Source organism: Polyodon spathula, chromosome 13, assembly GCF_017654505.1.
Source record: "Polyodon spathula isolate WHYD16114869_AA chromosome 13, ASM1765450v1, whole genome shotgun sequence".
Taxonomy (NCBI): Eukaryota; Metazoa; Chordata; class Actinopteri; order Acipenseriformes; family Polyodontidae; genus Polyodon; species Polyodon spathula.
In genome coordinates this window covers 39,876,031-39,898,839 of record NC_054546.1, presented here as the reverse complement: position 1 = coordinate 39,898,839, position 22,809 = coordinate 39,876,031, and the positions used below count along the sequence as shown (strand labels likewise).

Here is a 22,809-nt window from a genome sequence, read left to right as displayed (position 1 = left end):
CACTCTCTCGTGGCACCCGTAACATATATTATTGAACGGTCTGTTAGGAGCAAGCAGTTTCACAATAGCAGGCAATACATCACTGTGTATTAAAACAGTTGCCTTAAGCGAGTTTTGCAATTTAAATGTAATTACTACTGCTGTATTTTTGTAATGTAAAGTTATTGACACATTTTTTGGTTTAGGATCGTGAGGCATGAGTCATATTTGTCAAGTTATAAATAGTCCATGTTTTCTTTTGTCACTTTAAAAAATTCCACAAGCATTTTTAAAAAGCCAAAATGACAACAAAAATATTACTTATCACACATGTTGGTCATACAAATCTGTGTTTGAAAATTAATTTGCAGCCACCGCACTGATAATTCAGGTCATTTTGGACCTGCAACGAGGCAGCTCTGAGCTCGACTCTCACTGTTACGCAGTGCTCTCGGTGTGCAGGCCGTTCAATAGAAAAAACCACGTAATGCTCTGGGGCGCTCTGCTTATTGAACACAGCCCTGCGTTGCTCTGTGTGGCTCTCCCTGCACACCACTTAATCGTGCCTTTACCAGGGGAGACAATCCTTACTTTGAAGATATTTTGTATTCATGGGCATATTTTGTAATGCAAAATAAAATAGTATCTTCAAGCTTCAGGTTGAAAGTTAAGGCTTTAATAGAAAAATTCTGCTTTGCTGTGCCGTATTTTATGTATTTGCTATAGTAAGGCATATTAATAAGTATATGCTGGATACCGTGATAGAGTTGTATTAATACTCCATGCACATTTTCAATGAAAATTGCCATAGAATGGCATCAGAGTAGTGATACTGTCATGCTATAATGAACCCTGGCTTATATAAACCGATCGTTTGATTATTGACTTATTCACATTCCCTCCTTGCAAAATTAATTTCTCTGATTACCTACCAAGGCTCTTCCACAGATAACATAGCTACAGATAATTTGAAAAGCAGTTTCAAAATGAGGCAACTAAATCACAAAAGGTTAGCCTGTGCAACCAATTTCCTTAATCAAAATGCCAATTCAACTCAATGTAAGTAAAATAAACATTTGCTGAAAAAGGGGAAATCAATAATGTGCTCAATTTTAGCTTTATTGAAGAGAGTTATGAAGCACAAATGTAATCAACAATACATAACCAGACTTGTCTGTATATTTGTAAGACAAAACTTGTTGCATGATTGAACATTATTTCCCAAGTGATCTTAAATGCAACAGCATTACAACGACAATGCAACGATTCTGTACTACACAGCAATGGCAGAACAAGAGCATCTACAATGAGATTGTTAGAATGTGTGGATCTGTCAGGAGTGACGGTCTAGGCACAGTAGTGGAGGAAATACTCGTGTCCAAGACAAATGATTTTAGATGGAAGGTGCTTACTTTTATTTACTGTGCTGTTAATATCTATATCTATCTATCTATCTATCTATCTATCTATCTATCTATCTATCTATCTATATATATATATATATATATATATATATATATATATATATATATATATATATATATATATATATTTAGGGCAGCTGGCCAGAACTGATTATATAATATATATATATATATATATATATATATATATATATATATATATATATATAGATATACATACAAAATCAAACAAACAAACAAACAACAGTTCCACATGAATTTAACTTTAAAAAAAAAAGATAATGAACAAATTAAACAGGTATTCTGCTATCCCCTGTCACTTTATAGATGTGCCACTGATCTCAACTAAAGAGACACAGGACGTAAACATTAGGATTAGGAAGTTAAAGGCAAATTGTACATTCTCAATCATTAAGTAAATCATAGAAAACAGGACAAAAATGAATGATGAATGTGACGTAATTAGTTGTGAATTTATGTATATATTGTATCGAAATTTCAGTTGTGGTCAAAAGCAACAGTATAGAAACTGTCACAAATTGAGTACAGGCTACGTTTATGTATGATTGTCCAATCCAGCTTCTTCTCACATTTTTATAAATAAAAAATACTGCAATATCTGTATTGTATGTATTGAGCTGCCAGATAAGCAAAACACCTGCAGCATTTCACGATGCTCCTTTTTCTGGACTTCAGAATCTCACAGGTCACTTTAAAGTGACATAAAAGCCATGTCAGCTCCATATAACTCTTCGGGATTTATATTCCATTAAGTAGATCCTAAACATCTTTTTTTTTTTTTTCCTGACGTCCTATATCCCATATCCAATGCTTCTTGCTCGCATAAATCACAGAGCAGTTTTGTATGTAGACAACGTCGCTGCATAATATCTGTCTTGGCTGAGCTCAGTGATATCATTTGTGGATGGTCTACGCATCAGATTATCTTCATCCTTGCCTGGATCATCTTTAGCCAAGTGTACACACTGATGCTTCAGCATAGGATCCAGTGCTTGGGGCTCGGGTCCTCAGGGAATATCTAGTAGGCTTTTTCCAGTCTTTCTGATAAGGTAGTTTGTCTCTCTTGGAATTTTGTTGCCACTCATAAGCACTAGAAAGTTTTTTTTTTGTGGTAGAGGCTAGATTACAGCCTAAGCACAACCCCAGGTGTTTTAGTCTGTTTTCTTGAGGCTGCTTTGTAATTGTTCAAATGTGTAATTTACAAAGCTTCTTCACCTCTTCTACAGGGAAGAGACACCATTGCTGAACTAGTTTCAATGATCGGACGATAAATATCCACTGGAAAACTGCAATGACCTCTCAGTGACCTGCTGCTACTAGTTACTAAGGTTCTATTTTTTTTTTTTTTGCAGTGAGTGAGGGGCACACAAAGATATATAACCCCTGCTAACAGCAGAGATTTCAAGGTCAGAACATCTAAATGAGTGAGATTTTAAAGAAAATAGGAGTGAGATTTTGCAATACTCAAATAGCATTCTCATTTTGTTTCTGTTTGGACTGAGACTGTTAAAGTTCCTAAAATGAGCGAGACATGACATGCATGCTATTGGAACTCATTTTACAAATGAACCATTATTGCATTATTGCAGCGTTAGATTATTAGAATATAAATTAGAACATGGATGTGAAATGATCTTAATTAGATGAGCAAATGTTGATTCTTGGACTCTGGTGACACTAATTGTGAGGTAAAGTACTTATCTAAAACTATGAGTGACATGATTTGAAGTATAGGTTTTACATTTTAACATCAAATTCAGCTGAATATTACCGCAAACCATAAACAAGTTATATCTGATTTTGCTGTATCTTCCCCTGGTTAAACCAACTTGACCTGAAAATTAAACAAGATGTATCTTCAGTGAGGTGCAAATGTGAAAGCTGCTTTTAGCTGGTAGTCAAATATCTCTTGCCTCTGTAGGCAAACAAAATAAACAATTATTTGTCATGTAACAAAGTTTGCATACAATCACCCGCAATAGTCATTTTCTAGAACATACACAAGGCAGCTCATCCAAGTAATCAGATAAATAGGCATTAGAAAATGTGTTTAGTTGGTTAGCTGGGCATGCTTACAGTTCTTGTGAATGCGTTACATTTTTGTTCTATGCCAATTTAACTAAATTAAAAAAAAGTTTATTGGGTAAAATGCATTACCGTTCAAGGAAAAGTGCAGACTCCATCCGACAACTTAACAGTCACATACCTTTTTTTATTATGCTAAGAGTCTGGAGCATTGCATTCTGCTTGAAATGTAATGTGAATATATCGAACCCCATTCTCTTACATTAATGCATTTGCTGTTCAAATACAAACCTAATAAACATTCTTTTCATATTGAAGCAGGTTCAGATGTTTGACTGAAGACCCTAGAGCATTCTTTGTTCTGCTGCTATGTGCATTTTAAAATACTAATTAAATCAGAGTCGATTTCCAAGCATCCTTGTAACCGTTTCATATGAACATTACTGAGGGTATCGGGGAAAGAATGCCCTTTACAGAGCTTTAATGCTAAACAATACATCAAAATGAGCGTAACAGCCAAACTGCAAATGACTGCGAAAAACTCAGTTACATCGTCATGACTTAAAAAAGGTCTTTGCTGCAGATTGTTTTTATTTTCATTCCCTTTTTTTCTAGAAAGTTTCACTAATTTTATTTTCTTCTCCCTGTCCCTTCACCAGACTAAGAAGTCTGTTTAAAGGGTTAATAACTGTTTTGTTCCCTGCCATTGGCATAGCAACTTTCCTGCAAGCCCGTTCTCATCTTTCTACTGGTTGTTTAATTTCCTAAACATTCCCCTTGAATCAGGTGAAACCCATTTCTCCTGCCTCCACACTGTAGGTTCAGTGTGAGGAATCTAACCAGACTCCACCTAAATTCCTATGTGCTGCAAAGAGGGATTAATTTTCAGGTGGCGTCCAAATACATGTTTCACAGGGAGCTGACAATCTCTTCACAGGACTTGCATACACAACTGTTTATACAAACTAAGGCTTACTACAACTGATAACTTCTTGTATCGCATTTAACTAAAGACAGATAATTTAAGATGTGTATAATACCATGAAGAAACCTTAGTTTAGGTATTTGTTCCATCCACGATTTAAAGCATTTGAACAAAATATAGGCTGTATATGTCCTCAAACTCACTCTCATGGTAAAGGATTCAGGATATATCATTCTTGCACTGCAAGTATCACACTTAAAGGCATCAAGTTTATTTCAAAATCTTTTATTTCAACTGGTGTTGGCAATATACCAAAAATGTTTAGAAATTAATGTCATATCTTGGTTACCCTCTTTAATAAAAATAAACATTATTGAAGGTGGTTAGTAAGTATGGTAAGGTGTGCCTTATTTAAACAAAATATATTAGAAATCATTTACATATATAACTTAAAATGTTTGAAAAAAAGAAAAACAAAACCAAACAAACTAAATAAAATAAAACACACTGAGCTACATAAATATTGTCCTCCGTAACAGAGATTTCAGCCCTGACTTTTGACATGTAAAAGAATGGCTAACTGTTCAACAGTTCGTGCAAAAACGTAAAGCAGAAGGACCCCATTTTGCAAAGGAAAACCATGTTACTTACAATAATATAAACCATAGATGCCATGCACACAGCAGGGCTTGACACTCTAGTATTTGGAAACTTGATGCATCATTTTGTGGATGTCGGTTGTGTGCAACACTAGATTCCACACAATGTGAAGCTTGATTTCACGTAAATTCTTTTAAATTAATTAATTAACTTTTTTTTCATGCTTCTTAGTCTGTTTACATCCATCTTTAAGACAGTCATTCTTCTGTGAATCCCGGTTTGTTTTTTCTTTCTTATTAACCCAGGGTATGCCACACAGGTATATTTACCTTTTCGTTTTGGTACAAGTGAAAACATTGATCGAAGATTGTGGTATTGTAGGTTGCTTGTCGAAGTCTATCAGTGGTTCACCAGTAAGGGAATAAGCCTATGCAAGATCAGCAGAGAAATATACAGAAGGGGGGATGTAGTGGTGGAAGTAGTTCCGGAACCTGTACGCAAAAGAAAAAGAAAATCTCAGTTAATCCTTTTCTACATCACTACATTACTAAAGTCATTAAAAAAATAGGACCTCCAAAAAGGTGTAACTGATATTTTAAAAGCTCACAAATTGTCTCAGCCAGTCAGGTTACAGCGGTCATTATCCCACAGTTACTGCAGATGCCCTCTAAAGCTAAATGCATTCATGTGAATCTACATCCATCATTTTAACAATTAACAATGACATTTAATGGAGTGATCAGTAGTGCTTTGGTTACACTTCAGTTTGGAGTTCTGTTATAACTGGTTATTTACAATACACAAATCTTGTAATAATATAAATGGTTAAATATTTACAGAAAAATAAGAGTTAAAAAACATATTTATGATAATATTATAATGCAGAACATGTTTATAGATGGTATATTCTCACTTATAACAGATACCCAAACTAAAGTGACGATTCTGAAGGCAGAGTGAATTATGCTCTGTCACTCAAAAAACTCCCTAGAGCCTCGTACCATGTTCCGGGATCATCACTAATACCAGTCAAGCCCCAACACGCAATGCAAGCAAAGACACAATTCTAATTAACAGAACTGCATTCAGTACATAGCAGGCAGGATTTGAAATGTAATTGCACACCGTATGAAAATAAAATTGATTTATATATTAATTCCAACACCTCATGTGTCCCTGACATTGTTAGGATTTTAATTTATAAATGCTGGGACCTCTAATATGTGATGATGCAATTTAATTATATTCTGGGTCACAGTACCACCCCTCCACCACTGTGTATGGTTAATAGTGGACACATACACTGAAGTACATTCTAGTAATTTATAAAATCATATTAAACCCACCATTCAGAGACACTGCCACTAATTGTAACATTACAACACAGTAAAACAAAACAAAGCACAGTTTCAACAAGCAAGTCAATAGGAGATCAATATAGCCAAGACTGAGTGCTGTCAGTGAATCCTGGAAGGGATTAACAAAACACCGACTGAGAAGATGCATTTTTAATGTTGGAATAGATCATTAATAAAGTTGTACTGCTGTGCTTAGCAAAACAGCCTCTTCTGCAGTGCAACACAGGTGCTTGAAGGGGAGTAACTATTGGTAGTGAGCTTCCAAAGAGAGACTCAACAAACAGTGCAGTGAAAGTATTTCAATGTTTAGGGTGTTAAAAGAAAAAACTTCAGACTGGAAGGCCTGCTTTTCAAAGCTTGGTAATTTACATTGAAAATGAGTAACCTGTTAAGTTTCATTAAGTTTCCAAAATAATACAACTGAGTAAATGTCATCAAAATGATCCATACATCAGGAAAAAAACAGTGACTGAAAAAACCAGGCCCCAATTGCCTAGATACATCTTATAAATAAAGAACAGGGAACATTGAGCGTTTAGGCTAAAATAAACAAAAAGAAGCAGCCATCAACTGTTCAGACTCAACCCAAGGTAAAGACAGGGCAAGCATTAAGAATAAATCTAGCTTCAGTGCTGTTAATGGAAAACTATTTTTCCAGTGTTGTTGAAAGCAGTCATGTATATAAAATTGTCTTGCATCCATTAAAGACCAGTAAATGTGGGCAATCCACTGTAGATAACCTTGTGAAAAAACTAAACGGCCAAAAACACAGCTATATACAGTATAAGGGTTGGACAACAAATCTGAAACAACCGCGATGTGGAGCACAATGTACTGGGGAAATGGTCTCACATAACCTATATATATATATATATATATATATATATATATATATATATATATATATGTAAAAGCTGCCTCTTCCTGGAGCAAGTCTGAGCAGAACAGGCCTGTCAGATTTTAATAGTAGACTGACAGTAGGTGCTCAGTTGGTTGATACTTTAGATACTCACACTAGTAAAGAAAGCCTGAGATTGTGTGAATTTGCATGCACTATATATCTAAATATGTAAGTTTTTTTTTTTTTAAAGAATACATTATTTTAATCAAGGTGAAGTAACTTGAATGCTAAATGCTGTCGTGTTCATTCTAGCTGTGACCTGAGATTACAACTTGACATAACCTGAGGTGACATTGTAAATCTGTTCGTGTGACCTGGGATTTGCAATGTGTAACTCTTATAACCTGGTCCACAGAGCAATTGAATGGGATATTGTACTTTCACCTCTTCTGTGTTAACACCGTGGGCAGTGTTAACATACTTAGGAGGGAAAGAATGTATGTTAAACACAGTAAGAGTCATCACATTCTTAAAAAATACATATTGAAAATAATTTAGAAAGAAATGTGCTTTGTATTGAGAATTCATCACTGTACTGACCATGTGAAAGACCTGACAAGACGCACAGACAGTAGTCATATTATTTCTATTGCTTTTAAAGTGTATCATGCAAGTCAAACACACCAGAACATTTCTGTATAGATTTCATCAACAGAAATAAAATAGTTTTTATGCGGTTAATAAACGACAAAGCTATGATGGATTTTGTGTGGTGTATGGCCACACCCACTCAGAAATCGTGCTGGCTGGAACAAAACTGGAAGTTATGTACGACAAGATAAACACACATGGCAACTGCCACTGAAAACATCGAAGATGAAGTCGAAGACCCAATCAATTTTAGGGAAAAGGGGCCACAACCCTACATTTTTGAACTGCCGGTGAGGCAGAGGGATCCCACTGATCAACAGAGGCAGCAACTAAATGAGGATTGACACTGCATGGTGAGTGTAATTTCCAAAATTATAATGTGTTTGATTACCAATAATATATAATATATATTAGTTTAGTGATTGTCTGTTATGGCCTATTTTTGTCATATTTTGTCTGTGATCACAGGCCACAGACTGTCACAGAACAGCAGATGATAAATTACAAACATTACAATAATGTACAGTAGACATAAGGATTGATAAGATGGCATTATATAAAGCAGATAAGTCAACTTTAGCAATGAAAATGGAAAAGTTAACATTAGTTGACTCAACGTCAGTGGTACAAACTTTCTGATGCAGTAAAGTTCAGATAGCTGTTTGTAATCCAGAAATACAGGTTTACATTCCAATATGGTAATGCCATAACAACGAATGACATGTTTTGTATCCTGATGATGCACAAACAATAATTAAAGTCTCTATATAATTTTAAAAGTGAGTGCTGACATTATGACTGTAAGTTTCTGTCAAAAATAGTAACTTAAAATAGTAACTTTACTCATTACGTAAGCAAGGAAATTAAGAAACAGACAACCACAGTCCACGAAACAAGTGGGCTTTCAAAAGCAGTTGTTTTGTCCCTGCCTGTGTTGTTTTAGGTGACACAAATTTTTGAGCAGCACAATAATTGCTGGATGAATCAGCTTTTCTAATAACCGTGATCTTAAAAATTGCATTATAACTTCTTTGTAATCCCTTTGGTACTTGACCCTTTTTCAATCCACTGTTTTCCACATGATCACTGTAGCTAGTTTTATGCATTTTCATTACTGTATACTGTACTCAATTTTGCCTTACATTTGGGCGAATACAATATTTCATTATTTTTCAGTATGGTGTCTGACTTCAGCTTGACTCTTTGCTTGCTTCTAAATCCCATGCTATATTCAAGTAAGTTGTCTGGTGAACGGATTTTGCATTGAAGTCCTCTCTTTTGACTTGTACAAACCGCACCCAGGAGTGAAATACGGCTCTAAAGGCATGCACCCGATGCTCTGACAGGCTGGAGTTCGTGCACCCCCCGCACACGCATTGTATTCACTATATTATTATTAATTTTTTTTTTCTCACAAACCTGTAGGTAAGACGTACAGGCTGAGAACTGTTTCCCTTTTGAAACATGATTCGTGACATGGTAGAAAAAGGTCGTGTTTTTGGTAGGCGTGTCTGTGATCCACATTAACCACATTTTAGTGGCCTATAAAATGTTGCTTATTTTTGTTTTTTGTTTTTTAAATAATAATGCTAATATTTTTAATAAACACTGCTGCATCCATTTCAGTGATGAATACCCCCTGCAAGATACACTTTAACCCTTAATCAACTCTTCGGGATAATTTAATTATGCCTTCCACAGGATCTAAATGCTACTCTCCTTGTTCCCATCAAGACAGAGTTTATAAAGGTAGGTGCCTGCAGTCATTTCTTGCATTGTGTCCTTGTTACGTTCAGGGTGTGGGTCAAATATCCAGAAAGAACTGTAATGCTAACACCCACCCATTAGTCTAGAAACAACAGTGTCAAAGCGAACCTTCCACGTTTCACATCAACTGAACAAACAGCCCCAGAGTGCCACTCTGTACGACAAAGTGAATCCATGTGCGCCATTCCAAAGAAAAGACAGCTGCTGGCAACTCAGCAGCTTTAAAGCACATGAATGTCTTTACCATTTATATTAACAGTACTGTATATGCTAAATGGGCCCCCCTCACAAAGCTTTAATGGCGTGCTAACCAGTGCTTTCAAATCCATTTCTTATCTTATAGAGCTTTAATAATATTATTTATTGTCCTGTTTCTTCACGTTTTATTTTACACTAATTGAGATGCAAATATTTTACATTTTACAGAATGGATTACTGCATCTTTTTGCTGTATGTCTCATGGTGTGATTGCAACTAGACTATTGGAGTGGGTTTAAACTACAATAAATGAGGTGATTAACAGACTGAAAAAAGATAGTATTTATATAAAGTGCAGGTAACAGGACCCAATAGACTACGGACAAACCGATCTACTACTTAAATGCATACATACAGTAAATAACATGATGTGTTTGTAGCACATCTGCAGCTGTGTTTTGCAGCATAATATTTCATGCTTCTTTATTAATAATTTAAGATAAAAATAAAATGACAATGTCAAATATGATAAAGCCAGTGCAAATTTCAGACAACCTTCAGTTCAGTACAGTAATATCATGAACAAGATCCCCTGCTAAGTATATAAATAGCACTTACAGGTATTAGAAAAAAAAAAAAAAAAAAAGTACTGCCATGACCTATATCCACAGGATGACTTTTTACACTTTTAGCTTTCAAGTCTCTTTCAAAGCTGTTGGTGTGCTAAGATGGGCCAGTCGCAGCGCAAACATACCATACTTTGCATTTTCGTTGCAACACTTAGCAAAGTAAACATGTTGTCGAATGTACTAAGTGCAAATATGTTAATGCAGAGAGCAGCAATATAGTAATTTAACTTAGCGAGATCTCTAACTTTATACATTATGAGAGTCGTGCAACATTGTTCAAATAAGTTTCAGGAGTTGAGTTGTGGTTTGCTGCAGCAGAGGGTGCCTGAAGGATAACGTCTATACATGCAAGGCTGTAAGATATAATGTAAATGTAATGGTCATCTGTACAATGCATTCTGTTCTGTCTTCATTTTACCTATTTTTTATATATATATATATATATATATATATATATATATATATATATATATATAATATATATATAAAATGAAAGGCAGTTTAATCCCATCAGATTCTATAATTTTCATAATCATACAGCAGCCCCTCACTAAACCGAAGATGTCTGCCTGACATAAGGAAGTATCGGGTTTAAAACCAATACAATAAAATTGAACACACATACATTTATAGTGCTCAATGCATTTTAAATGTCATTCATTGTGCTGAAAAAACACTAATGTGTTTTGGGTAGGCTACATATTACATTATGACAAATATAAATCTGTACAGTAAGCCTATACAGTATCCAGCACAGTAGTAAAATCAAATGAACACCTAGCACATTTTCATTTTACTTTAGCCTAATTACATATCCAGCTAAGCTTGAACCGCAAGTAAAACTGCTGCAGTAGCATTCCCTAAAGTCGCAAATAGCATTGTGCTTGTTTAGTACATTTCACACAAGACTTCCGACTCATTTGCAACTATTGCGACTGGCGCAACACTTTAGTACATCTACTCCTTAGTGTAAGGATTATTGCCCACATTGTCAAACAGGTAACACAGCAATAAGGATCCATGATGTGGTACGGAACAGAAAAGCCAGAGCACTTGTTGTTATGTTTTTGTTCTTCGTACAGTGATTTACAGGACAGATCTCAAACCCCAGTGCAAAAGAGTTTTGAAACAGACTTTAAAGTTTTAAGTGTAAAAATAAAAATTACAGGTACACTATACTTTTCGGAACTCCACTACTTAATTGAGCTGATTGTCCGTCAGAAAGTCACTATTGACCTTTACGGAGAAAGGTGTCTCGCGCACTCTTCTGTTTTACTCAATCTGTCTCAGTATGCTTGATCCAGAAACATCCTTAAACACAACAGCAAGCATTTTACATCCATCAAGCAATCGTGTCTGGATAACCTGCCTTCTAAACGACATTAATTAAATCAAGCGCACTCGGCAACACAAAGCTTAGGGGGCACCCTCCTTCAGGAGAGCAGCTGTAAAGACAGCTACAAACAATGCTAATGGAAGACTTGCACAGAGTCAGCGGAAATAAAAATAAAGAAATAAATAAAAAAAAAAAAAACACCTGTCTTGCCTGTATTGAGCACATTGGCCATGGCACCCAAGGTCGGGATAGGTCCAAGGCCGTGGATTGTATTGCAGATACCTGACATTACAGATTGAATTCCTGCAGCTCCAAACTACAGCATGTCACTGCTGTCTAGCTTCTTGCCAGCCTGGCTCTCTTCCCGAAACAGAACAATTGCTTAGCTGCCAAGATGGCAGCCAGCACAATTTCTTCCCAGCTGGAGATGAAAAAACAACTTTGGGTTTTAGAAAAAATGACTCTTCTGTTAAAATAATAAACGGATTGCCAATAGAAATGCATTTAAATGCTGATTGTGAAATAAGCAGAGATTTGATGGTGTTCTCCATGTTTGTCTGTAACACTTGGACTAAAGATTGACACACCACGCCGGAATTATCAATATTAATACTATTATATATATTACAATAATAACATTAATATTAATAATACAATATTATAGACCATTTCTACAGATAGATAATCATGGCTGCACTTATTCATTTTTCTTTATTTATTATTATCTGATCTTATCATCGTAACAATACAGTTTTCTGATTAAACTTCTGTGACAACAGAATAATATTTTTGCAGATTATTTATACATGTCTAAGACGAATTTTCTTTGTCTTCAATTTCCAACTTAAAGAACTGATTTTTGTGGTCTTCAGAGCTACTGCATATATTTTTATGCACATGTTGGTTTGCATAAAGGGCATCTTCAAAACACAGCTTGTTTTCCCCATTGGACCAAAGTGCAATGCTACAGAGCTGAAGAGAAGCATCAAATTACTATTTTATTGAAAACTACCCATTGACACCAATGACCCTTTTTTTTTAATAAAAACAATATATCAATATTTACTTACATATGTTTTATTGCTTGCATTGTTTATGTAATGTTCCAGATATATAAGATTAATAGACTTTAAAAGCAGGACACAGAACTGGACATTCAGTATTTAGATATAATATTCTTTCCCACCAATGTTAGGAAATCATTTTTTTTTCTATATTATATTATATTACGTTTTCCTGTCTGTAGCCAGCAAATATTGTTCTGGCTTCTGTATTTCATACATTTATGTCAAGAACGACTGTATTTTATTACATTTTCAGAAAGAATGTCTATGTGTGTCTCTCTAAATGACATATTTCCCATCTTTCCCAGTACAAGAAAATCATTTGATTTGGTACTGCATATCAAAACGAATCTGTGTCAGGATGCAGCGTACTTATTGAAATAGTTTGACATTCAATGGAAACCAAAAGTCTATATGAAACTGTACATTTTTGATCAATTTGAGTTCATTTATATTACCCTGAGATGGCATCTACTGCAAGAACAGAGGTCCTATGTGACATTGTGAGAGATGCCGTTGCCTAAGAAGGCTGTGAATTTGTTTTTAATTTTATGGCAGTAAAACCAGACAACTATGCAAAATATCCAAATGCTTTTTTTTATGCTTGAGAATAGAAGGGTATATCTCTTTAATTACAGAGTCCATGCTGCTGCACTATTATTCTAGCAGTTATACAGAAATAATTAACGAAATCAGAAAATGTAATAAGCAATTTTAAACACCTGACAGTGAGACTTGCCTTTGGCATTTCCTATTTAATATTAATGGTTTCCGCCACTCAGTGAAATGACATTGTGGAATGGGACAGATCTGGGTATTTTAGGGACTATTGAGATTTTCTCAAGTATTGTTAAACTAGCAGTTTTGTTTTTTGTTCCCTTCTCTGTGACTTTTACCATTCTCAGCAGGATTGAAAATACCAGAAATGGGGTCTGAGAAACCAAAAGAAAAAATACAACACAAGGCTATTCCAGACCCATACAATCACATATACCCAACTCTAGCCAATCATACTTGAGCTGTAAACTGCAAATACTTACAATGACCAATATGTCACAATGTACAAGCCAACAGCATCAACCCTGATGTGCATTGGTTAACATCTCCCAGAAATAATCATCGGATTTGAAAATATACAGGTCTAATTTGCTTTTTGATCATTTTGGTTATATAATTTGAACAGGTGTCTTTGCTGTGTAATATATTGTTCTGAATAGAGATTTCTTGTTGAATCAGTATAATACAACGCACGTACACAATACAGTTGTGAAGAGGCCTCCATTTACACATTTGTGAGATAAGATTATGGCTATTTCGGAAGTTACCTTATACATGTACTGTGAGGTACAGTACTTGATAGACTGTTGTATAGTCTAATATTTTGTGACTAAATCTGTAGTTAATTATGATGTAACTACTTAACCATGCACAGATACAGTGCAATGACTTTTAAATTAAATGTTCAATAAATCATTAACTCAACAACACACACACACACACACACACACACACACACACACACATAATATATATATATATATATATATATATATATATATATATATATATATAATGTCATGGTGGTAAAATTCTATATTGGAATTGTAAACAAAACATTGTTGTTGTTAGTACTAATGATCATGTATTGGAAATACCTTTCACGATTCAAAACAGTGGAAGGAATCTTGCAGTTGCATCATCTTGCACAGACAAATTAATTCAACCTTCTGTGCAAATGCCACAAAAACTACTGAAACAGTAAAGCAGCATTCCATGCAAGCCCTCACCACATCAGCTTAAACTCGAATGGAAGACTATATAAGAATTCAGGGAGGCTAGTAGCTACTTGGAATACACATAGCATAGATGTAGTCTATATGTTTGTGTTTGATGGTTACGAAGGAGGTGAACAAAACAGTGTCCTCAAAAACTAATTTCCAGTATCTTCAATTCAACCTTTTTTTTAATTTACAGAGCTTTTATGGCAGGGTATGAGAAAAATATGAGAGTAAAACAATTTAAATTAGGATCAGTAAAAACCCAGCCAGCACTAAAATGAAGTAAATGATTATACTATGGTCATTGAGACACTATAGTATACCCAAGCTGCTTCTAACCTTAGCCTTAGCATAGACTGTATAATTAATAAGGTTGATTTAATTCATGCCATTGTGTTCCAAGACTTGTTGAAACAGTAGAACATACAGTACAGTGTACATAAGTAATGCCCCTATACACTAGAATGGTACATTAAACATCGTTCACTGCCTGTGAAAACGTAATTACACTGCTGCTTGTTTCATTGATCAGTGCAGAGCAAACGCGCATGCTCACCCAACACTAATTTTCCAACAACAAGATCTATGCCTGCTGTGTGTATTTAGCCGCAGTTTGTAATGGTTTTTGTTTGTGACAGTCACAAGCAGATGGCTGCATATTAATAAGGGGTTAAATTACAACATTTAGCCTGCTTCATTGTGTTCTAACAATGCCAGGTCATTTTCAGTTTTGAGTCATTTTACAGAACCCACTTAAGTGGTAACAACTAATAGGCCACGGATCAATAAATACGTAAAATCTCAACCAAACACATTTAGATAACATATTGTTTGCAAGGATACACCTGCAACGGCTTTGTCTTGGTTTTACATCTTCTAGAATACAGGTATGATCCCCAAGCCATTTAAAAACAAGGTGCCGAGCAAATTGACGTTTTTGGGTTTTGCAACACAGGCTTTGGCTGGATTGAGATATCCAGCGAGGAGAAGCTGTTGTCTCTGCTGAGATACATTATGATTGGCTGTAGGTCTAAAACACACATCTGGAACAATAATACATTCTTACTGGTTGAAACTGTGTTGAGCATAGTAACTAGTAGATAACGGCTGGATTTCCAATAAAGTCTACAAAATATGAACGCATCCCCCCATCTCTGCCCTCACTACACTACTTGACTTCAAGGTTTCTAGGTTTGAATTGTTGTCTCCTTCTGTTACTGGCCATCGCAAGATTTAGATCAGTTTCAATCAAAAAGTGTCCTGTTCCTGTTCTTAAAATGGATGTTAACATAGTGCCCAAGATATCCTTAAAATGACTGCATTACCACTATGCAGTAAAAACAAACACATACAGAACCTGTCTGGCTCATTATAACCCATCTATTATATTCAGCCACAACTGAATAAGAAAAAAGAAATAAAAAAGCATAATAAATATTCATAAATGCATCACTGCAATAGGCATAATCTAACTGAACCCATTTCAATTCTTGCTCAGTTACTGTTATCTTCTACGGCTCTTCGGACTTTTAGACACACTAGTTGATCGGCGCCCTCGGGGCCTCACAGCCCCAGCGCCTCTGTGCCCTGAGTGCTTTTGGTGGCTTGCATTCTCTGCGCTCAGCGCCTCATGCTCGCAGCTGCTCTAGGTCTCCTGCGCGGAGCGCTAAGTGGGTGAAACAGTCAAAGCAGGCACAGGACTTCTCCGACTTGAAGAACCAAATGGCTCAAGTCCTGAAGTATTTGGCCAGGCAGCAGGCCCAACCCCCTGCTTCAGCCCTGGCTCCACTGCTAGCACCTGCCCTGGAAGTGACCCCACCCTTACTGGTGGTCATCCGGGACGTTCCGGGACAGACTCCTGGGATGGCAGCTCCTTGCCTCTGGATAAGGAGGAAGGGGATGTCCAGGAACTAACCTTCGGGATGGGTCTCCGCTCCGAGGCAACCTCAGACGCTGGGCTTTCCCTTCTTTCAAGCTCGATCCTGGCACTTATGGAGTGAGCCTCCAAGTTCTTCCAGATACCTTGGATGGCAGCACCTGAGTCTGTCTTGAGGATGCAGGCTTCACTGCTCCACCTTCAGCCCTTCCTGGCATTCCCTGATTTCCTGGAAGAGTTACCATCCTCTTGCAACCACCCGGCCTCGGCGCCGAGTGTGGTGAAACAGGCAACCTCTCCAGCTTTTTTAGAAGGCGCGGGGCCGCTGGTCTTGGCAGAATTCCCACCAGTAGACTCGACCATCTCGGCCCTGTTGCGAGCCCCTCCAGTATGGCCAGGCGACTGGTTTACCACTGTGGACTTAAAGGAATCGTATTTTCACGTTCCTAGTGGTCCCGAGCACAGGCAGTATCTCTGCTTTGCCTTTCAGGGAAGCATCTTCAAGTTTTCCACTGCCATAATGCCATTCTGCCTCTCCTTAACCCCCCGCACTTTTTCAAAGTGCATGGATGCCATCCTGGAACACTGCAGAACACTAGAGCCTCCTCAAAAAGGTCGTTGTACGCCTACAAGTGGAGGTATTTTCAAGATTGGTGTCTGACCCAGGTTCATGACCCTATCTCTTGCCCTGCAAGAACAACTGCTGGAAGCAGGTAAATCCCCCTCTATGCTGAAAGTGCACCTGGAAGCCATATCTGCATGCTGTGTCCCTATTGACTCGGTGTCCCCAGGCGCCCATTTCCTGGCGACTTTGTCTTCTGAAAGGCGCACAGCGGTAACGAATATCTAGAAGCGACGTCCTCCCCGAGTGGAGTCTAGATGTGGTATTAGAGGCTCTCACTAAGACCCTGTTTGAGCCTATACAGTCCATAGAGTTTAAATACCTCTATGAAGGCAGTCTTTTAGTTAGCCATCAGCTTCACAAAGTGGGTCAGTGAGCTACAGGCTCTATCTGTGCACAGCTCCAGCATGCGTGTCTGGGACGACAAACATGTACAAACCCCGGGTTCCTCCCTAAGGTGGTTACAGAATTCCACTTAAATCAGTCAGTGGAGCTTTCCATTCCCCTCCTTTTTCTTCAGAGGAGGATCAAAGACTGAACTGCCCGGTTGAGATATTATGTTGACAGGACGAGAGCTCTGCGTCATTCTGACCAGCTCTTCATCTGTCATGGTGTAAGAACCCTGGGTCAGCCCCTCTCAAAGCAGCGGCTGTCTGACTGGATTGTGGAAGCAGTTTCAACAGCATATACTAATGATATACTAAATAATACCCCCACCTGGAGGGTGGCCGCGCACTCTACCAGATGAGTGGCTACATCATACTTTCACCAGATTCTGTTGACTTAATGCAGCAGATCCCTCTACACCTTCATAAGGAATAAGGGTCCTTGAGGTTGCACAGTCGCACCGCTAACCATAGTTTTGTGAGCTGTCTCCGCTCACGTTCTCTCGGTGGTCGTCTTTGAATTGAAAGGGAAAGCTAGGTTACCCTGGTTCCCTGAAGGAGAAAACAACCACAAACTTGCAAGGTTGCATCGGTCGCCTTCGAGGGTTCGATGCAAAAGAGGAAGTGAACTCCATGGAGTACTATTTGTTCCCTCGGGAGGCGGGACCGAGGACATCACTCCCCGGAGGGGCCTATCGGCAGCTCAGTGCTCAGTGAGTACTTGACCTGTGGCAGGCATATGCCAAAAGTATTGTTGGTGGTCCTCTTCTATTTCAGGGAACCAGGGTTACATCCATAACCTAACGTTATCAATCTGAGTCAGATTGCAAGCTACTGTGTTCGGCTTCTGTTGTTGATGTAGTTTAATTGCAATTATTTTATGTAATATGTGTCTTGTTATTATACAGCAATCACAGATTTAACTAGTTTAATGTTTCAAAGATACACATTGTATCAAGCATGTTATATTTAAACATAGCAAAAGGAATCTTGCCCAATGTAGTCATTTCAAGACTATATTTTCTTCGCAGGCTATTCTCCCAAAAACAAGAGAAAAACAAAAATTCAAACGTTATTTTCACTTCAAAAGAATCCCAAAATGTCTAAAATAAATATGTGACATTCTCAATTTTGACCACAGGGTGTCGCTGTGGCTCTATCACTTACCGGCTCCGTGCTGCTGTCGGAGGATGGCTGCATTGCCAGGCTGGGATGAAGCTGGGGACGAGGCGGTATCAGCAACTGCAGTTGTACAGACAGAGACCGGGACAGCTCCTGCAGCAAGTGGAACACGGCGTTTGTCCTGGCCTGGCTCGGAGGTGGCTCTCCCAGCAGGATTGTTCCTGAGGGGCCCGCTGCTCTGGATGTGGGACACGGCCTCTGCAGCCTGCATATCAGGGGGGAAGCGGGATGTGACCCGCAACGCGGCCTGGGCTTTGTGTTCCCGAGTCTCGTCGCCGTTGTAGTCAGACACCCTGCACTCATAGACCCCCTCATCCAGCTTTCTGACATTGGAGAGTCGGAGGCGGTGTGAGATATCATTGCCTTGTACTCTTACAGTCTAAAAGAAAAGTGTGGTATCCACATTAAATTCACATGGTAAAAATTGCACGTAGGCCCATAAAATATATAAATCATGGGCGTCATTTTTATTATCTCGAAAAAGGGTTGTTTTCTTGCTCTAAAAATATATAGCCGCCTTCTATTGGAAAATGCCCTGGGATTGTATTTTCCTACGATAGTTTTGTTTGCAACGGTATCTCAGATGAAAAACTACAAACAGCGGCTCCCCGCAACCCCCCACCCTTGACCGCAATAATCTCGTTTTCTGAAATTAAAACATGCAAGAAAATAGTACATAATATCAAAAAAGTACAAAATAATAAAGGTGTTTTCTAATGCCCATTTTAGACTTGTATAATGTGGAATATACATCCACCCACTGGCGAAACAACGACTGCGTTTAATAATGGTAACAATTATAACAAGTATTAATCAAATACTTTAAAAAAATATTGTTACAATAATAAACAATATGTAGTGTATCTATTACTGAAAATGTGCAATAATAATAATAATAATAATAATAATAATAATAATAATAATAATAATAATACTTACACTTATTTTGGTGCCGTCTCTTGGAGTGACCTGAAATCACAAAGCGTGAAAAAGAGCTGTTAACTAAAGATTTGATTCCATTCGAGTCACAATAATGGCTTCCCCCGAAGGAAACAGAATGTGAACATTTATAATCCCATTAAATCTTTTGTGTGCAATTCTAATTATATTATCTCTCGTTGTCAAAGACTCTAGCCAGCACTGTCTGGATAAAAATAACGTTACCGGTTTCCTTAATAATTAGCTGGAGGGCTATTTGTTGCGCTAATAAAATAATAGAAAAAAAATAAATTACACGGTTTAGCTACACTCTTATACAGGGGTTTAAAGAACCTGCAGCTGGTTTTTCTTTTAAACATTTCACAAATCTGCAATTCCTATAGCATTACTGTACACAACTTTAGTTTTATGCAGTTTTGTGTGTCCCATTTGCACAGTGCATGCCATTTAAAATGGACATGGGTGACGTTTTATGATTTTACTCTTTCAAAATCACAAGTGACAGCTGTAAAAAGCTGTAAAACAATCCAAGGCTTTTATTGGTAGAAAAAAACAAACAAACAAAAAAAAAAAACCTATATCCTGGAAGGTCAATTTTGTGTTGGTCACATCAATTCAAACGACGGTGTTGCCTGTGGACTCCCTTTACTGAAGTGGGCTGTTACAGAGCAACATTTGTTTAACAAAAAGGGCACTTATTTAAATGGGTCACATGTTATGCTATAAATATCAGGCTTGCCTCAGTGGACACCGGTTTCTGGATATTTCAATGGTTAGTCAGAGATGTTATAGAGTTTGTTTATCATATACAGAAACCTATCAAATATTTACCATCTTCCAACCTTTTCTAGCCTTTTAATTATCGGTTCCCGTCGACATCTGATTACCTTGGCTCTGCTTGCGGGGGCGCTAATTGCCAGTTCGTGTGCCAGTTCCCTCGCTGCGGGTTCCTTAAGATACCACCACTGGATTTCCAAGGAGAAGGATGTGGATCCGCTGGCCCGGAAAGCACAAGGCATCTCAATATCATCTCCCTCTCGGACAGTCACATCTTTGGGGACTTCAGTAAATGTCGCTGACAAAAAGGAGAAAGAATAGCAAAGCGATGGTTAACAGGAGGCAAAATCAGTCTCTTTCAAAGTAATCTGACCACACTTCATTCAAGAGCTTAGAGCTGTTTCTATTAAATAACACTCACATTTCAGCAAATTAAACAATAATGTTATCTCTGCAGGTCCCGATTCTGCACACTAGCGAGTATTCCCCGCTTGTCTTGTGATCACGGTAGAAACATCTTCATTAAAAGTAATTTGTTGAAACTTTAAAGGGGATTGAAAAAAGAACGTACTGGCCCCTCACTCCAGGTGCGTCGATGGAAAGATGCTTGATTCATTTGTAGTACTACATATTGTGCTTGCTGATGCACAATTGACCTTGCCACTGAGCGAAATTACGCGATTAACTTTCTAATCCTAAAGTATAAGACATTCCATTGCTCACGGGTTTCAGCAATGGAAAACATCACAATGTCACACTATTTCAGATACTATGACTTTTTATTATATTTCACATACTATTACAGGTACAACGTATATGCACGCTTTACATTGTATACGCTAACAAGAAGGCTTGACTGTTGCAATAATCTTTTATCTGTCTGTGCAAGGTGACTTGACTGGAACTTGGTTTAAAATGTAATGTGTTTATTGATGTTTACATACATTACAATTTGAATGATGAATCAGACAAAGGGTTTATTAAACTAAAATAATGTACACCTCATAACTGCAGTGTCTGGTTACAACCCCCCCCCCCCCCCCCCCCCCCCCCCCCCCCCCCCCCCCCCCCCCCCCCCCCCCCCCCCCTCTTCCCCCCCCCCCCCCCCCCCCACCCCCCCCCCCCAAAAAAAAAAAAAAAAAAAAAACAAAACAGCTATATTGTTACGCATTCATAAGCTATTTGTCTGTATCAAGCAAAAAAGAACAAGGAATTAAACACATATGATCATAAATCAAGTTGTACTTACCATGTACATATAATAACAGCGGCGCATTCAGCATCAGGTAATACAGGACGCCGTAGAGTCCACGATTTTCCATTTCATTAATACAAGATTTAGAATAAAACACAAGCAAAGATTTTCATTTGACCGCTGATGCTTATAAAATCTGGATCCCCATTGCAACCAGACCAAAAAGAGTCTTAGTTGTTTCTTTGCTTGTTTTCCCCCCAAAAATGTTGCCTTCTGAAATCCAAATGTGTACTCCCGCAGATAACGTTTGAGAAAGAGCAATGAAAGATCCCGAAGTGCCTGTATTATTAACCCCGTTAGTGTAAATGTCCACTGTGTTCTCTTCTCTTTTTATTTTTTGGAGTATTCCTTCTAGTCCTCGTTTTTTTTTTATTTCCAGATTTGCTTGCACTCAAATCGAAACTTACTCACTGCGATAATCAAACGGTATGTCTTGCTTTCCAAACGAAGGGAAGCTTTCCTCGGCTCCTCTCCCACATCCCATCACCAAGGCATCCAACAGTCTCTGATCCAAAGAACACCAAATGAGAGTGAAAGGTTCCTTGGATTCGCTCTAAACTGGAGATCAATCGATAGTCCCAGATTTTGCTACAGGATCCCTTTGCTTTGTATTTAAGTGCGTAACAGTCAGGAGGCGCTTTGGCATCTCCAAACCGGCAGGCTCAGTGTATATGTGCGCAACTAATACCAGCCAGAGGAGAGCTGGAACCTAGCCAACCTTTTCCACTACCAAATCAACACACAGCTCAACCTATAAGGAACATTTTCACAAACTGACGTCCACACGCAATGCATCAGTAATACCAGCACTAAAAATATAGAAACCAGACGATTCGTGTTGTTTTCTCAGGATCAACAAGAAAGAAAGCGGCAACAGCCTTGTCCGGCAGACATTTAATTAGAAACTGAGAGATCAGCGATTAAGCGCCCCCGTAATATTTGTTTCTATGTATTTAAAAAGCAGTGCTTATCAGGAGCGATTATTTTTAGGATCTGTCATGCTTATGTGTATTTTTGTTGCACATAAATCACTTACAGTGGGGTGTAGAGTGCTTTGTATTTTACGTTTTGTATTAAGTGTTTTTACGTGATATTGATATGTAATTTGACATTTAAGCAAAATATTCTCATAATATAATAATAATAATAATAATAATAATAATAATAATAATAATA

General features: G+C 37.7%; 1 protein-coding gene across 1 annotated transcript; it reads right to left on the bottom strand.

The window, feature by feature from the left end:
• Window positions 1-4,869: 4,869 nt before the first annotated feature.
• On the bottom strand, window positions 4,870-22,498 carry vstm2b (V-set and transmembrane domain containing 2B). Its single transcript, XM_041267633.1, has 5 exons — window positions 21,628-22,498; window positions 20,489-20,676; window positions 19,602-19,631; window positions 18,648-19,041; window positions 4,870-5,465 (listed from the first exon to the last, which is right to left on the bottom strand). The coding sequence occupies exons 1-5, from the start codon at window positions 21,698-21,700 to the stop codon at window positions 5,374-5,376; spliced, it is 777 nt and encodes a 258-aa protein (XP_041123567.1). The 5' UTR covers window positions 21,701-22,498; the 3' UTR covers window positions 4,870-5,373.
• Between the last annotated feature and the right edge of the window lie 311 nt (window positions 22,499-22,809).

What these genes read in the sequence shown, in the direction of transcription:
- vstm2b (XM_041267633.1), bottom strand. Translation starts at nt 21,700, where the DNA reads ATGGAAAATCGTGGACTCTACGGCGTCCTGTATTACCTGATGCTGAAT. An exon ending in GAGACGGCACCAAAATAAGT is followed by an intron (nt 19,042 to 19,601) that starts GTAAGTATTATT and finishes CTTTTCTTTTAG; the next exon opens with ACTGTAAGAGTACAAGGCAA. An exon ending in CCGACAGCAGCACGGAGCCG is followed by an intron (nt 5,466 to 18,647) that starts GTAAGTGATAGA and finishes TTTTGCGTACAG; the next exon opens with GTTCCGGAACTACTTCCACC.